We start from the raw sequence: 18,287 nt of genomic DNA on the forward strand, positions 1-18,287 counted from the left end.
TGGCACAAAATTCAGCTTTTTTCGTGCCTTGAGCACGAATGTTTTTTCGTGTCATTTTATGTATTGTTTTCTCATTGTCCTATTTTCTTAACATTGTCGCTTGGGGTTAGGGTTAGAATCACTTTCTGTTACATTTTTAGACATCTAAACCTGAACTCTAACCCCAACTCCAGGCGAGAATAGTTTAAAAAACATGTTGAAACCAATACATAAAAGTACATTCTAACCTTAAAGGTGCTCTAAGCGAATTCACGCATTTTAGACCATAAAACATTTTTTGTTAAATACAGCAAACATCTCCTCACTATCTGCTTGCTGCCTGTCCGCTGATCAAACTGTAAAAAACGCGACCTCTGTAGACAGCCCAGCCTCCACAAACTGCAATAACAACAAAGTGGCCAAACCTACCACCAGAAACGATAACAAAGTGTTCCAGCCAATAAACGACACGACGGTGTTGGGGGTGGGGATTGTGCGCTTTCATGAAAGCACGGAAGGTCGGGGGAGCGGGAGGAGTTAGCTACGCTCCGTTTGTTTGAAAACAGTTCAAACATCAACAAAAAGTAACGTCACACAGATTTGCTTAGAGCGCCTTTAAAGTAAAACACCACTGATTTTCAATATTTTACTATATTCTTACCTCAACTTAGACGAATGAATACATACTTTTTTTAATGCGTGCACTTTTAATCTTTGTACAGCGCGTGAATGTGTTAGCATTTAGCGTACCCCCATTAATTCCTATGGCTCCAAACAGGGATGAATTTAGAAGCCACCAAACACTTCCATGTTTTCCCTTTTTTAAGACTGTTACATGAGTAGTTACACGAGTAAGTATGGTGGCACAAAATAAAACTTTTGTTTGGAGCCATAGGAATGAATGGGGCTAGGCTAAATGCTAACACATTTAAGAAGTGCTGTACAAAGATTAAAATTGCATGCATTGAAAAAAGATCGGTACGTATTCATTCATCTAAGTTGAGGTAAAAACATAGTAAAATATTGAAAAACGTTGGTGTTTTCCTTTAACCCCAACCCCAAGGGACAATTATTTAAAAATAGGAATAAAAAGAAAAAACAATGCATAAAATGACATGGAAAAGAAAGTCGTGCCACTGACACGAAAAACTATTTATAGAAATTTGTGCTGAGTGACATGAAAAAGGCATTTGTGCTCAAGGCACAAAAAAGCTGCATTTTGTGCCATGGACACAAATAAATTAATATTTTTTTCCGTGACTATAAAACGACTTGCAGTGAGATCGTGTTGCAAAATACATGAACTGTAACACATACTTTTTTCAGAAAAAGATGGTTCCTACCCTTTTAAAAGTACATCTTTGCACCTAAAGAGTTTATATTAGTACAACAAGGGAACACATTGGTACTAAAGAGTGCATATTAGTAAATTTTTAAAGGGTACTGCATCAGTGTTGACGTAGGACAATTTTTTTTAACATTTATACTGGTGAGTGTAATTTTAATACAAAATCTGAGTTCATCCTTAATTTCAGATAAACTAATATGACCTGGATGATTTAATGCCCTCTACAAGAGGCTCACCCATATTAAGAGTTTTGACAAATGGTGAATATAATACTGAGTGATTACCATATTCATGTACTATTGGCATGATACAGCTCTATCTCACGAGAATTCGTAAATATTTTATGAGTTGGCTAATTCGAATTAATTCATACGACCACATTTATAATTTGCCTTGACCCCTGTGATGTTGGGGTTAGGGGCGGGGTTTGGTTTTGCTGTTTTTTTCATGAGAATTGTACTTTTTTTGCTTCATATAAATTCATACGAATTAGCCAACTTGTAAAATATGTACAAATTCGCGTGAGATCAGGCTGCATGATACACACCTGCTTATTTAGGATTGGTTGTGATGTAATTTGTTTCACTAGGTGTGTTGGGTAAAAAATCTGGTAAATATTTAAATGTAAGGTTTGTTTTTGTGTGTTCACAACTTTTAGTATGTGTATTGTTCACTACTCACTGGGATGATTTAAATGCAAAGGTCCCATTTCGAGTATGGGTTACCATAATTGATAATCATGTCCTTTCATGTTTAAAATGTTAGATGGCTTTAAGGGGTTCTCACCATGGTTATAGATGCTGGAATGGTGTAAAGAAGAGAAATAAAGAAGAAAATGTATAGCTTGAATGCACTGTAACTCGCTTTGGATAAGAGCATCTGCCAAGTGCATAAATATAAAACATAGTTATACGGAGACCCCTGCCTCCCTGGGAAATAGCTGGATGACTGGGGATGAAACCCAGACCGGCTCTGTACTAACCCTGTGTTTATTGTGTTGCTATAGCAACAAGTGGGCCAACTCCAAGCCAGTGTGTCTGTTTATAGACAGGACAGGGTCTACAGGGACCAGTTTGCCTGGCAGAAGCATGAGACCCAAAAGCCATGATTATCTTATACATTGAAGTCATATGTGATTCTTATTGTTAGTTTTTGATGTGATACATGAGGAAAAACTGAGAACATGGATTGGTGAAACCAATAGCTCAGAATTTATTTATGCACTGTTCCACAAAAAAAGGCAAAAATCATTGACATGTTTTGACTTTTTAAAAAGGGCTGTTGGGTTTATTTAACCTAATTGATTTTTTATTTTTACAAGGACATGTTAAAATGTAACAACAGTTTAGGACTCATTCTTTTCTCCAAAAAGAGCTTGACATGTCATTGGGTACTTCTGTAATGCAATGATGTCTGTACTTAACCAAAAATATTACAGCAATTATCAGTTTTAGCAACCATTAAACACTTGAAGCACTTTAAAGTTCAAAAGGATTCTTTCACCCCAAAAATCATCAGCTTACCATCATGTTTCAATATTCAGTATTTTGTAAATGGGTAGAGAGGCTGTCAAACACATTCTGCATAACACATACAGTTAAATAGGCTTAAAATATTAGTACTTTTAGGTCTGTGATTTGTTTAACTCAGATGTTCTTGTATCTTAATTTATGTAGCACCTGCAACATCATGGTCATAGGTTTACTATAGGAAACACTAATACAGGGCAATCAAAATTAGCATTTTTGTAAGTAATTTTAGATAAATCAAATACGTCTGCATGGATTAATGTAAACTACGTGAACATAATTTTAATTTTTGGGGGAATTTGCTTGTGCTTGATATTGCTAGCAATTTTCAATTTTCAGTATCACAGTGATTTAAAAACATTAATTTCCAACTCATACTGTGTGTTAACATTAAATAATCACATTGCATTCATAATATTTGGTAAAATTATGCATCAGGAACAGCTCATTCTGATCACCTATTGCTTAAAAAAGAATGGAAGACTAAAATGCTTTAAGCAGTTAACACAAAATCTCTGGTATAGAGCAAGATAAAGTCCAAATGTTTTGTTTTTGTTTCTCAAATTGATACAGTATCACCACACACATTCCTTAATGGTGGCGGTTGAAAAGAATATCCCTTTTATATGTAAAGCGCTTTGAATGCTGCAGAAAAGCGCAATATAAATCTAACAAATTATAAACATAATTATTCCAGATCAGCACTTTCTTCACTCTGAAACTGTAATGATTTTTTGAGAAATGAATGTGGCATGTTAAACAGTGAGCAGTTCTTTATGAAACAACATGCACATGATGTTACTGATACATTTCAAGATATGGACAACACAGAGACTGCATTTTCCATGAGGTGTAATATTGCCTAAATGACATATAATATAGCTTTACATTTCTTGCTGTACTGACCAGAACAAAACTGTTAGTGATAGTTTTATAAAAAGCAATGCTGCCTGTTTTGAAATGTACATTTGAGTATACTGGAAGAGCATAGTCATTGTTGTATCAACAAAGATATGGAAAATAAAAAAGTAATATATTAAGTATATCATAATGAAAACATTTGGCTAAATGATCAACTTATTAAAAAAAAAAGATTTTACTCTCTTAAAGGAATAGTTCACCAAATCATAAAAGTCATCATTTACTCACTAAAAACACAAATATTTGAAAAACGTTTCCCAAAAGCATTGTTAGCTTAACTTGGGGCACCATTCACTTCCATGGTATTATTTTCTCTTACTATGAAAGTGGCCCAGATCTACTTGGTTACAAACATTTTTTAAATACCTTTCTGTGTATTCAGCAGAACAACAAAATATATAAAAGTTTGGAAGCATGACAGACTTTTCATTTTTATTTTTTGGTGAACTGTCCCTTTAAACTGAACCAGTTTGGATAAGTTTAAGGTGACTTATACAAAATAGCTGTCTAAAACAGTTATGTAATTCTGACATGACATAATTGGCCATAAACAGATTGCAGTGTATAAACCAAGAGTGATGCGCAAGGTCACCCAACACTAACATATTTATTTTTGACACTAATATGATTAAATATACAGTTGTTGACTTATATCCATCCATGTCCATATATGTCTTTTGATGGGAATACTGCATTTTCCTAATGTTATTGATTAAAAATTACAAAAATATTTTTCTCATTTGTAAAATCCTTTAAATGCTCAAAGGAATGTCTGGAGGAAGAAAGCAGTTCATTCTCCTGAACCATGAGTTTACGTGACGATACATATTAGCAGTAACGTACCTGTAATATCTGTTGTGTCTGGCACAAACATGACACTGCAATACTGTTCAATCTAAGTTCATCAGGTTCAGTTTACAGAGGGACACCAGTAGATCTGTACTCACCTACTGATACTGACACATTCAAGAAAAGAAAACAGCTCAATAAATAAATGATAAATAGGGCACTTGATTAATCATGTTGAAATTCATCCGCTTTTCTAGAAGGCAAATATTGATTTTTAAATCTAATGTTAAAAATGTAGACAACCAAATATTTTTTAGCCTTTACAGAAATTCCTTATTAACATAACGCTTCAACGTTTAAAAATCCACGCCTTTGAAACATGGTGCCATAACCTCCTCCAATGCCATTGTCTTTTCTTCCATTAGTCCATCAGGTTGATGACTGGAATACAGTATATAATGCTAATTCCAGCAGATAACTGCAGGTGACGTTCTCCATCATTTCTCTGTAGATGTCTGATAGAGCACAAGCACGATTCAATTTAAATGCGCTTCACATAGTTTCCAGGGAAGGTTCCAAAAAACTTTGTTCTCCTGGACGTTCCTAAAAAATGTGAAATATAAAATAAGACTGACAAATTTGCAACAGTGTTTGCATCTTTGATTCAACAATCCAGCCAGTCAGAGATTAACACAGCACATTTTTTTTAAGTGAACAGCTCCAGCTAGTGGCAAGTAAGGGAACTTTTCTTAGCAAAGTTACAGTAGTGACCAAAAATGATATCTTTGCTCTTCAGATATGCATTAAAATGGTATGTTTTATTGGTGCATTTGGAGTATAAAGCTTTTAAAAACAAAGAGTTTTGGCAAAAAACTACACACAACACTTTTGTGTTTATAAAGTTTTTAAAGGCATAGCCCAGGACAATACAAAATATTACCACAAAAAAGGTTCAACAAATATTAGTAACAGATAAAACTAAAGTCAATTTATTGCTTTATTACCTGTGAGGTTTTCACATCACTTTTGGCCACTATACTGTGAACTCAGTCTAGTAACAAGCAAATAGCATAAAGTTTCCGGTCTTACCCACAAACCATCCGTCATCACACTTCTCCATGACGTCAACAACATCTCCCTCCTTCAGTTCCAGCTCATCCTCATTTCGTGGCACGTAGGTATACAGGGCTTGAAATCTGCAAGATAAAAGAGTTTTTTTTTATATTAGCATATTAGAACTAAACTTCAGTGCATAAATTAATGGAATACTTCACTTTCATAAAAATCCCCATACTTTACTCACCACCATGTCTTTCTTTGTTCAGTCAAAAAGAAATAATTTTTTTAAAAGGGACATTTCACAAGACTTTTCAGATGTCAAATAAATCTTTGGCATTCACAGAGTACGCATGTGAAGTTTTAGCTCAAAATATCATATAGATAATTTATAACAGCATGTTAAAATTGCCATATTTTAGGTGTGAGCAAAAAATGCAAATAAGTTGATCTCTGCACAAAATGGCAGTAGCATGGTTGGATAGTGCAGATTAAGGGGCGGTATTATCCCCTTCTGACATCACAAGGGGAGCCAAATTTTAATGACCTATTTTTTCACATGCTTGGAGATAATGGTTTACCAAAACTAAGTTACTGGGTTGATCTTTTTCACATTTTCTAGGTTGATAGAAGCACTGGGGACCAAATTATAGCACTTAAACATGAAAAAGTCTGATTTTCATGATATGCCCTTTAAGGAAAACATTCCATGATTTTCCTCAATTTAATACACTGCAAAAAATGTTCTTAGTATTTTTGTCTTGTTTTCAGTAAAAATATCTAAAAATTCTTAAATTAAGATGCTTTTTTGATGAGCAAAACAACCCAAGAAAATAAGTCTAGTTTTTAGACAAAAAATATCAAATTTAAGTGATTTTGTGCATAAAACAGGCAAAAAAAAAATCTGCCAATGGAGTAAGCACATTTTTCTTGAATTTAATGTTTAAGAAAAATTTTCAAGATTTTTTTATTTACCCCATTGGCAGATTTGTTTGCTTGTTTTATGCACAAAATCACTTAAACTTAAAAAGTCATTTTGCACATCAAAAAGAAGCATCTTAATTTAAGAATTTTTAGATATTTTACAGAAAACAAATACTAAGAATTTTTTTTCTTGAAAATAATTTTTTGCAGTGTAGACTTTAGTGGACCTCCTCAAAAGTTCACAGTAAATGATCCCAATCAAGGCATAAGGGCCTTTTCTAGCGAAACGATCATCATTTTTGCTAAAAAAAAGGTGTACTTTTAAACCACAAATTTTTGTCTTGCACCAGCCGTGTGACGCGGCAGCGTGACCTTATGTATTACACTGCAAACAAATAATGTCTTAATTAGTACTTTTGTCTTGTTTCCAGTAAAAATAATAAAAATTCTTAAATCAAAATGTATTTTCTTGATGAGCAAATTGACCCAAGAAAAAAAATCTAGGTTTCAGACCAAAAATATACAATTAAAGTCAATTTTTGCCAATGGGGTGAGGAAAAAAAAATCTTGAAATAAGTTTACTTTTTTCTTTTAATTCAATGGCCCGTCGTCAATTATTCCTTACAGAAGCAATATTACACATTATATATTTTTAAAAAGGGAAGCATATGAAAAACAGAGGTACTCACGGTTCTCCTCCGCTCTGATCATTCACATTTGCTTGTCTTTGGGACTGAAAAATAAAAAACAAGAACGCCCTTTTTAAACGTTTCTGTCTACCAATCCTCTGTATGTCTATCCGATACTAGCAGCCAATGTTTTACTGTACTCACAGTGTTTATCTGAACTGTCAGATTGATCAAGGCCATCTTAAGACTATTAACTAGTTCAAATGTATTAGCAAATAATCTGAATCAAATGTTATAAGATCCTGGGGCTCAAATTCTGGGTTTCTAAGCCATTAATCCAACATACGTCCCGAGATATGTCAGATTTATGGACTTAGAAACAAATGCCTGTAAAGCGAGGACTGTACTCCCCTTCTTTGGAAGGAAATGTGGGGAATAGGCCGCTCGCCTGGCCCTGGGGAGTACACCATGTTTAAGCTGTGTACACAGGAAAAATCATTGGGACATTCCCATGAGTAATCCACACACTGAACACATGCTTTAACCAGTACTACATGATCAAGCCAATCTCTCCTGTTGGTTTGGGCCACAAAACAAGCACACATAATGAAAGGATATGAGATCCACTCACTGCTCCAGATCAAACCAGTCATGCAAGAAGACATGCAGAAACCATGATCAATGTATATTAATCGGATATTAAATGTTATTTTCTCATCCTTAAAACATGCTAATGTATACAAACAGACAAGGACGACAAAGGTGTTAGAAGTATCCCTCACAGTATTCCTGTATACTGTACAGATGAATGATAAAATGTGTATGGTGTCCAGTATTGCACATACAGACCATAAAAGCATTATTCATTATTTCCAGACATGATGCAAGATGCTGTGCATGTATTTTTTATATCCAGGTATTGTATAGCAGCAAAAAAGATTGTAACACAAATCGGTGAATTCCCGGGGGAAATTCAGTGGATGACATGATGATTTGTGTAGGGATACTTTGAAAAGAGAGAAAACAATTTCCCTCGAGTCAAGCGAGTCATTACCACACAAGGTGCATGTATTCCCTACCCTATGAGATGATGAAAAGTTTTGACCTCTAACAGGCGATCCGCAGGACCTCCTAGACATGACAGGGCTACGAGGGGGCTTACCAACAACCACAACATCACGCCTTAACACAGGCTGAAAGAACCAGAACCAGGACAATCTTACACAAGGATTATATGAAATACAACATACACAATTTATAGAAGTAATACAATATTTCGAAGGTCAACACTTTGTAATGTGTTGTCTGTATCTGACCTCCATTCATATAAAAATAGCAGTTTGCCGGTTCTTTTGTATAGTCCCTGTACTATTTGTGCATGAAGATAATTGCGCATCCATCTTTTTTGTCTACGTCACTGATGTATCAGTTACATCCATTATGAGCCCTGTTTATTACAATGTAATTTTCCAATGCTACTTGATGGAGAAAAGCTCATTTAAAACGTCATAGGATTGTGGATAGTGCAATTACTGTAAAGACGGTGGGGTGAAATGGGTTGATTTGTTATTATTATATCATAGACATAATTGTTTAAAAGGCTTCAGCTTTCCATATAACCATAATAATGTCCTATACCATATGCCAGATAAATTAACATATTGACATTTATAGAAAGTGCTCATTATTGTTCCAAAAATCTCTAATGGGAACATATATGTGATGTACTTGAATACACAGATACGCTAATGTACATAAGCAGCTTAAATAGATCTGACTGTATTATTAAGAATAGAGAGAGGTACGGATGGGGGTCTTGTACACAGTTAAGCACCTTGTCATTACCTTGACCTTTTGGGAGCGTAATTCCTGTCGAAACGACAGTTTTCCTGAGGGAGGGGGAGACTGTGATACCCCAGGCAATGGAGGGGTGGAACGTGGGGAGGAGGGAGAGTATTTGGGGAGTATGAACGGCAACATCTGGAAGGACAGGGGAGAGAGACGTGGAGAGGCATTCAGGGAAACTTCACCCTACGGATATGGAGATGAGAACAGTTACACGTGCTAAAGATGATTGGTCAACAGGTCGAAGTATGAGGTTTTGATAACCATTGGGCACATCTAATTTTTTTGCTAGAAAATAATAAAAACTAGGGTTTTAACCTTAAACCAATGTTTAAATGTAGTAAACACTACAATCCAAATATAATGTATTTTTTGTGTGTGTCACAGTTTTTGTAAAGGAATATCAATAACATGCATACAATTTTTTACTCCTACTGTGTAATAAATATACAATATATTGTCAAATTGACAAATTGTCTGTGCCAATATTTAAAGGGGTAGTTCACCCAAAAATGAAAACAATGTCATGAATGACTCACCCTCACATGGTTCCAAACTTGTAAGACCTCTGTTCATCTTTGGAACACAGTTTAAGATGTTTTATATTTAGTATGAGAGCTTGTTGACCCTTCATTGTAAATCTACGTATGGCATACTGTCCATGTCCAGAAAGGCAACAAAAACATCATCAAAGTAGTCCATGTGACATCAGCGGGTCAGCCAGAACGCGTTGAAGCATCGAAAAAACATTTTGGTCCAAAAATAACAAAAATTACGAATTTATTCAGCATTGTCCTCTCTTTCGCGTCTGTTGCGAAGCGTGAGACTCAAGTCACGTGACTGCAGTGCCGTGTTATCCTCAGACATGTTTGCGAAGTTTTTTTTTTCAAACTTACAGCGTGCGTCTCCCTCAGACTGTAAACGAAGCCTGGGCACACACACAAAACAAAAAACAGCTGGGGCGCACAAGATAACACGTCAGCCGCGTTGTACGTCATCCGTGCCATTGCAGTCACGTGACTTCAGTATCGCGCACGCGCCTCACAACAACGCAGAAGAGAAGACAATGCCGACCAAAGTCATAACTTTTGGACCAAAATGCATTTTCGATGCTTCAACACATTCCAACCGACCCACCGATGCCACATGGACCACCCCGATGATGTTTCCACTACCTTTCCGGACATGGACAGTATACCGTACATAGATTTTCAATGAAGAGTCAACAAGCTCTCGGACTAAATATAAAACATCCCAAACTGTGTTCCGAAGACGAACGGAGGTCCTACGAGTCCGGAACGACATGAGGGTGAGTCATTAATGACACCACCTTCATCTTGGGGTGAACTATCCCTTTAATTGCAATTCAGTTAGGTGGCATGACCACACAATGAGCACTACCTCAATATCTGAGCTCTCGCTATGGCCATGTAGGACTGGAGTAAACGTATTTGATGTCAGGGACTGATTTAAGAAGCTGCTGTTCTCATTCGGGTCCTCCTCTATAAACAATCTGGGTAGTTTTTCTGTTGTTTCTGGTTCCTGATGATAAAATCTCTCCTCTTGTACAAATGCACCCTTCGATTGGCTGGCTTTAATGATGGACACTAACTCCTCGCACAAGTCATCCTCTGGATCTTTTGGAAACAGGGTGTCCTTATGAGACAACAGGGATTCGTTCTCTTCAAAAACAACCAAGTCAATAGGACTGCACAGTTTAGGGGAATCTGTCTTGTGCTCTTTCTGGGGTAAATCTGTTTTTTGGATGGAGAGAATCTCTATGACACTGCTAGACCTGGGGCTGGAGTCAAATGTGGGTGAGGTGGGAGAAGGAGTGAAGGAGGCGGAGGTGAGGTAAGGTTGAGGTGATGGGCTGGGATCAGGGGACATGTAGGACTTTGGGGAGGAGATGGGAATGAAGTGGCCCTCTTTGAGTGGAGTAGATACGCGGGGGGTGAAGGATGGAGAGCGGCCCAGCAGGGAGGAGGCAGGAGAGGGGGAAACGGCAGAATGAAGGCCTTCGAAATCTAGCTGGAAGTTGGAAGGGAAGGGAGGAGGTGTGGGAGCAGGAGTTCCTGAAGGGGACAGACCCAGAGTGAGGGCCAGCCATTCGCTGGTGATGGCCTGAAGGTGCGCTGCTTTCTGTGGGCTGGGTGAGGATGATGAAAGTGGACGGAGATTTGGGGATGGAGGGCTGTAGAGGGGGCGTGCAGGTGATGGCTTGAAAGAAAGAGAGAAATACAGAGTGATAGTGGAAATACACACAGGAGGACTAGAAAAGATAATGAAAGGGACAGGGGGAAAGATAAAAGATGAAAGAAAATATACCCTAGAGAACACTGAAGGTTTTAAAGCAACAGTTCAAGCAGAAATGGAAATTATGTCATCATCAAGTCAACTGCCTGTTACTGCATTTTAATGTATATCAATAAAAAAAGAAAAACTGAGTGAGTCTGCATAGTTTCTCTTTTGTGTTAAATGGAGAAATGAAAACAATACAGGTTTAAAATGAACCGTTCCTTTAAAGGTAAAACTACCTAAATGTTCCATATATCTAAGGCCTAGTCGTGGATTAATCTAAACCCTGTCCGGGAAACTGCCCCATGTCACATAAAATTCATGTCTACAGAAATTTCAGCATCCTATACTGGATACTGCCATGATTGTGTTATTAATCTCATTATGTAATAAACCTTCTACTTCTTGATTCTTTAAATTTCACTCAATAGGCATTTAATCTGAACTAAGGCTTAATTTACACAACAAGCTAAAAGTAATCTAAAGACGACAGTGGTGATCTATTCTGACACTTGGACAGTTGCCATCTGAGGCAGGATTAATTTGTATTTGCCACCTTGTTGACACTGACACTACAGTACATGTCATCTGGCAATATGATAAGCATGATATAAATATGACGTCTTTAAAAAAAATGTTAGTAGTTCATAGATCTAAATCATAGATCATAGAGCACTTAACATTTACTTAAAGGTGCAGTGTGTAATTTTTAGAAGGATCTCTTGACAGAAATGCAAAATAATATACAAACTATATTATCAGGGGTGTATAAAGACCTTTTATAATGAACCGTTATGTGTTTATTACCTCAGAATGAGACGTTTTAATCTATATACACGAGGGTCCCCTTACATGGAAGTCGCCATGTTTTGCCACAATGTTTCTACAAAAGCCCTTAACGGACAAACTTTTTTTTACTAAGTTGTCTCTGACAATGACATATTTGTCCGGTAATGGCTACCGTAGCTTCTCTATGTGTTTCAAAAGCGAGGGGTGAGCAGTGAACTGAGCTGTTGGTTGCAATTCACAACATCACCACAAAATGCCGCTAAAATTTACACACGGCACCTTTAACTGGAAATCCTTATGATCATTTATCAAAAATGCGTACGTGTGATTTATAAACTGAACATACAGTACGCCCAGGAAACGCTCGTACCCTTTTCTTTCAGATGTGAAATCTATAAATCGCAAATGAACTTGAACTTGTGCGCAGCTGAGCAGTTGCTCCTTTAAACGATGCCTAATTAATGTCACTGACATATAAAAGAGTGCTTGTCAATGTTTAAACCCTTTTCCAGCAGCAAGAATGGCTTGTATTATCAAAAGCATGCAGCAATCAGACAAGCAAAAGTGCGTACGTCTGCTCAGACCCTGATGTGGTGCTAAGCACATTTCAACGTCAAAGACAGTTTTTATAAATATGGATTTTTGCATACGCACACTTTACGATTAAATCTGTGCGTACGCACGCTTTATAAATGAGGCCCAAGTGTTTCCATGAATCACTATTTACCATGGTCGATATTTCACTTTTAGGACTGTTTTATGTTATGCATTATAGACCCTAAACTTTTCCATGACACAGTGTTTAAAATTTGAATTGGAAAACATACCCTACTGTGCAGTCTGTCACTGGAGTAGCTGGTGGATATACTGGACCCGGGAGGTTGACCTGTAGTCTGTACTGAGGACTTCTTAGTAACATCCACATAAGAGACTGGAAAAATCCCTTGTTTGTTTGTACCTGGGATCTTGCCTTCATACCAGTTCTGATCCACCTGCCGCACGAGAATGACACGATCACCCTGCAAGACACAAACATGAAACATTAGTAATGACATACCAGCACACATCCTGGGTTTAAGGTATGAGGTGTGTTCCTGGATTCCTATCTGAGACAAACTGTTCTACAGTGCACGTTTTGTTACTAACTTGTCTAAGACAATGACATGTTTGTCCTGTGGCGGCTACCGTAGCTTCACTATTCACTGAGCCATTGGTTGCAATTCACAGTCTTATGGCAAGATGGCGCTAAAAATCTACACAATGGTCCTTTAAAGTGACACTTTGTAGTTTTTCAACCTTCATCATACATTTTCAAGACCCTTGTGATGGTACTTAAAATAGGTTAAATGACATGTCTACCATAGCCTGTATCGCTTTTACTCGTACTTTTAAAATTGGGGTTTCGGGTTGTAACAAAAATCTACAAAAATCTGCTTTACGGCATGTCACTTCCTCAAATTCAGACGTGAGAGCACATCCATTTATTTTCCTGATGTTTTTGTCATGGCTGAAGCAGCAACTAAGATAAAGAAACCCAAGGTTTTGTCGGAGGAGACCAGAAAGAGAAAACGGAAGACAGAATAAAAAGAAGGACGAGGATCAATATTGGGCCAACGTTCGCTCGCTGGCGTGAACTAAAGAAGGAGGAGGGGTTTCTGACCGATGCTGACTTGGCCCTCATGCTTTTGTATTAGTAAGTAATGTTATATTGCTTGCATATATAAGTCCTGTCTGGCGCCCGAACACTATGTTTTTTTTACTTGAATTTTACTGGAGTCTACTTGGAGAGTTTAGAGAGAGACTTATATCAAGTGACATTGTGGCGCCGTGGTGCCGTCATGGACCTAGGACACGGGCGATCTGGGTTCGATTCCCCTTTAAGGCAATATTTTTTTATATAAACTTTAACTAAGAGACCACCATTACCACTGGCTTGAAAACGTGAGCTACGCGATCTTTAGGCGTTTGAAATAAAATAAAACCCATGAAATTATATTCATATGACATGCTGGAGGCAGTTGTCTTCTTTTCCTTTGCAACAGTGCTGCGGCGCTTGTGACCTCTAGGGGCGCTAAACGTGAAAAATTCATGTCTAGCATCCCCTAGTGGCCAAAAAGTTCCATGGTGTGCCTTGTATATTGAAGTCATTTCTTTAATATATTTAATGAGATTAAATAATTAAAAATGTATTAATACATTTCTTGCACGATGTCCAGCACAATGTGACCAAAACAGATACTAAGCAACCATCAAAATGTTATTTCAGGTTTTAATTGGTTATCAATTTATTACAGTTAGTACAAAATGTTAAGTGCTGTAGAGCAAAAGCATTAAGCAAAAAGTGTTAAGTTATTTAGCAAAAAAACGCTTTAAAGTGATTAGAAACAGTAAGGACATCAATATCAAAATTAAAAGTTATTTAGGACATCTTTACTAAAAAAATTAAGACTTTTACTTTTCTTAATGAAAGCTCCACATTAGTGTCAGCATTAAAGTTGTAGCGAGCGACCGCTTCTCCAATTTCTCTGCTCTGGGCCGGAGGAGGAGGTCTCGCTGGCTGATGTCTCTCTAAAGGAGAGATTTTCTGGAAAAACAGAAACAGGGTAAGAGTAGATCAGTACCAGAACATTAAAAGATCTGCTACTATATATTTTCGCTGAGCACAGACCTCCACGTAAGAGATGGGAAAGATGCCCACATGTCCATGATGCTCTCCTTCATACCAGTTATTATCTATCTGCCGGGTGATGTACACAGTCTCCCCTTTCTTAAACGTTAGCTCTCTGGATGAAAAAAATATTTATTTTGTAAAACAAACTATTCAGTAAGTACGACAAGGGATTAGTAACAAAATTTTTCTCATACTTTGCTGTTTGTGCTTTGAAATCGTATATTGCTCTTGCTGGCAGTTTCTGTTGGGTAAATAATGCAGAAAAAACAAACTTTATTACATGCTGAGAAAGATCTCAAAAAACTTTAGTGCTTTTACAACAAAATGATCACCTCTTTGATATCAGGGGTCTGTCTTCTTTGTGGTGTGTGGCGACCCACATCAGGATTACAATATCCTCTGAATGCGTCCTGGTCTAGAAACAATAGAAAAGTGAAGATATTAAAACAGAAGCATATCAGAAATACAGGATTCAATACTATTTCATGCACAGGAACAAGCAACAGCAAAGGAAAAAATGATTTGATGTAGGGTTAATGAAAAATCAAAACAAAATCAATATTAATTAAACATATTGACAAACATACTGTGGAATTGTTCATATAAACCAAATTTTCCATGAATCATTCACCAATAGCTCCAAATCCCAGCAGTTATGTTACAGTATACCCACTATTTAGACACAGATCCCCAGTATAGATTCAGTTTATTTATACTAGAACCCCAAATGGTGAGATGACATTTGTGCCAATTGCAGGCAAGCCCCTTTGCTCCAAAGGGTCCTCACATGCGTTATGTGAAGACATTAAGCGGTACATCTTTTGCAAGGAATCGAATTACTAAATATTTTTAGAAATGAAAATGTCTTTTAGGTACTACACCTTCTTTATGTCAGGTTTGAGAAAAAGGACAGTGTAAACATAAGAGAACATGTTTCTGTCTGTCCAAGCCAATAAAAACTGAAATCTGTTTATAGACCGCATGCTTCGGCTGCCCAAGTCATCTGTCCAGAGCTATTTATATAGAGAGAAACTTACAGAAAGTTATCTCTTTTGTGGAGAGACCACACCCAGCAGTGAACATACATTACATTTCACCACAAAAAATAAATAAATGAATAAATAATAATAATAATAGTTGATGTTGGTGTTATTTATATTATATTGTATAAACATTATAATACAATTATATTAAAGGGACAATAAGTAGGATTTACCCCCATCTAGTGGTGAAATTATATTTTGCATTCAAACGAATAGTGCTCTCTAGCGCCTCGCTTTTCCAAATGCGTGTTGCAACTACGGTAGCTGTTAGACTCACTGATCTCTTCGTCCGTTTCAGCTGGTTCACGTGTTCTGAATAAAAAACGCGTAGTGGAAATGCATTGGTAGGCTAGTGTTTTTTGTCCCTCTCTGCTATTATAGTTTATCAATCCGGCGGAACGACATGGAAGCCTCCTTGGACTTACCCGTCCAATGTAAGTAAAGAGAAATTCTGAGCTTACAAAGAAAAGTTACAGTAGATCAATGGCAGAGGTCATTTGACACCAATAAGGACATATTTATAAATAAAGATTAATAAAACACTTAAAATCCTACTTACAGTCCCTTTAAATAAAGGCAAATGTTTCAATATTATATGATATAATGTGAAAGTAAAGAACACGGACAAATAGAAGAAAAAAACGTATGGCGCAAAGTACAGGTGAAGCATGTTTGACATTCCCCATAAAGTAATAATTTATTCATCTAAGCAAGCACATTTACAAACACAGATGGAGCATAGCAATGATGGTGAAGCAGATGGAGAGAGAGCTCAAACACAGGGAACAGCAAGGGATTTGGGCCACCAGTGATTGATGAATAGGTTCCACCTTCATAGCAGTATTCAGGGTCGTGGTTCCTCCGGTTGTTGTTGCTGTCTATATCATGGTGAGAGGCACTGTGGGACAACCGTGAGCACTCAGGTGGGTGGACGTCCTGGCTGGGCATCCCATCAGGCTGAGGGTGATGCGAGCGAGATCGAACCGTAGGGCTTCTACCCAGAGCGTGCAGGGAGGAATTCCTTTCAGGAATGTCTGGAAGCAACTCCGCCAGCAACCTGTGGAGGATGCTGTTATCTGGCAGGCTACCCCTTCGCTTCTCGGCGCGGATATGATCGTAGATGTCTTTCAGCGCTGAATCTAGAGCCTCATACATGCAGGTCTTAGAGTTTGACATTTGGGAAAAGTTCAGGGGAGACAGGTTTTTCCGGCGGAAAGGCACTGGGCTGACCAGGAATGCAAGTTTGCTGAGACCGAACTCAGAATCTTCTACTCGTAATTGTTGCTTGGCTCTTTCGTGCTTGATCATTGTTGTGAAACGTGTGTAAGACGCTGGGCAGTGGCCCTTGCAGGAGCTCACAAGCTGCCTGTGATGATGATGATGATGGCCTGATCCACAAAAGCTCTCGGAAGAGTCGAGCGAACACAGATCAAAGTCCCCCTCACTGCAAAAAGATGAGCCCTCTATATGGATAAAGTCGTTAAGATCAGACAGGACAGCATCGTGTTCACTATCTGAATAGTCGTGATGCATGGCAGAGTTTTGTAATTGGTTACGAGTGACATCAATGTGTATTGGCACTATCTTGGGGTATTGAGGTCGCCCTTCAGGTGGGTTCCTAGCTGGTGGTTCTTCATCCAGTAATGACTCAATAGACAGGCTTCGCTTGGGACTGATGGCCCTTTTAGAAGAGCAACTGGTCAGGAAGCCGCCCCCAAGATTGGGCATGGACTTGGATTTCTGGATTAGACTCTCAAATTCGGAAATCCTGTTGTGCACCATGTCTCTAGGCACATTTTCACTACATCCCTTGAAGTCAGCACGTCTGTCTTTATGTTGTTCACTCTCATACTTATGGATCCTGGCTTTGACCGAACAGATCACTGTAGAGTTTATAAGCTCTTGCCGGTTGATGTGATGCATCTTTTTATAGAGTTTAAGAAAGCCTGGCGCATCGTGGGCCGAGCGATGCCTGGTCCTCTCTCTAAGGTCCTCGTGGTCCTGGGTGTCACAGCATTGTGATTCTTCTAGTTCCCCATTGTGCAACAGAGATCCAGTGCTTTCTGAGCGCGTTTGAACTTTTTCCCTCCCTTGATCTTCAGACAGAAGGTCATCACAGCTCCAGGACTTAAGCTTAGGTGAAGGCTCTTCTGTGCTTATCCACTCTTCTGTTCGCCAGCCATCCGGGAGGCTGGAGAAGGCCTCAGAGACCGGTGTAACTGTAAAATTGTCCTCGTATGTGGATTCTGAGGTAGCATGGTTTAGACTTTGACAATTTAAATGTGCTGAGTGCATATTGCTTACATCCCCACCTTAAGAAATCCACCATAAGCAGCATGGTAAAAAAGAGACATGAAAAGACATTAAAAGGTAATTGACCCATCGAAGAAACAAGTCAGAGTCTACGCCCTGGAACAAAACCAGAGAAAACCTTCATCAACAAGCCCTCTCTGCATAAAGTAGAAA

The 18,287-nt window shown here is 37.9% G+C and overlaps 1 protein-coding gene across 5 annotated transcripts in view; it reads right to left on the reverse strand.

Moving 5' to 3' along the window:
- Positions 1-2,521: 2,521 nt before the first annotated feature.
- Positions 2,522-18,287, reverse strand: part of sorbs2b (sorbin and SH3 domain containing 2b) — a 64,407-nt gene continuing 48,641 nt past the window's right edge. For 3 of the 5 annotated variants that reach the window (XM_073854173.1, XM_073854174.1, XM_073854175.1), the window contains 12 exons: positions 16,652-18,133; positions 15,111-15,193; positions 14,973-15,019; positions 14,776-14,890; positions 14,563-14,691; positions 12,935-13,126; positions 10,422-11,240; positions 9,021-9,206; positions 8,255-8,368; positions 7,236-7,279; positions 5,656-5,762; positions 2,522-5,169 (listed from right to left, as the gene is read on the reverse strand). In XM_073854173.1, coding sequence (XP_073710274.1) covers positions 5,108-5,169; positions 5,656-5,762; positions 7,236-7,279; positions 8,255-8,368; positions 9,021-9,206; positions 10,422-11,240; positions 12,935-13,126; positions 14,563-14,691; positions 14,776-14,890; positions 14,973-15,019; positions 15,111-15,193; positions 16,652-18,133 — 3,380 coding nt within the window. In that variant the 3' untranslated portion in view covers positions 2,522-5,107. The remainder of the gene's footprint in view (positions 5,170-5,655; positions 5,763-7,235; positions 7,280-8,254; positions 8,369-9,020; positions 9,207-10,421; positions 11,241-12,934; positions 13,127-14,562; positions 14,692-14,775; positions 14,891-14,972; positions 15,020-15,110; positions 15,194-16,651; positions 18,134-18,287) is intronic. The other 2 variants (XM_073854176.1, XM_055177581.2) reach the window with 2 other exon arrangements.

This window comes from Misgurnus anguillicaudatus, chromosome 16, assembly GCF_027580225.2.
Source record: "Misgurnus anguillicaudatus chromosome 16, ASM2758022v2, whole genome shotgun sequence".
Classification (NCBI taxonomy): Eukaryota; Metazoa; Chordata; class Actinopteri; order Cypriniformes; family Cobitidae; genus Misgurnus; species Misgurnus anguillicaudatus.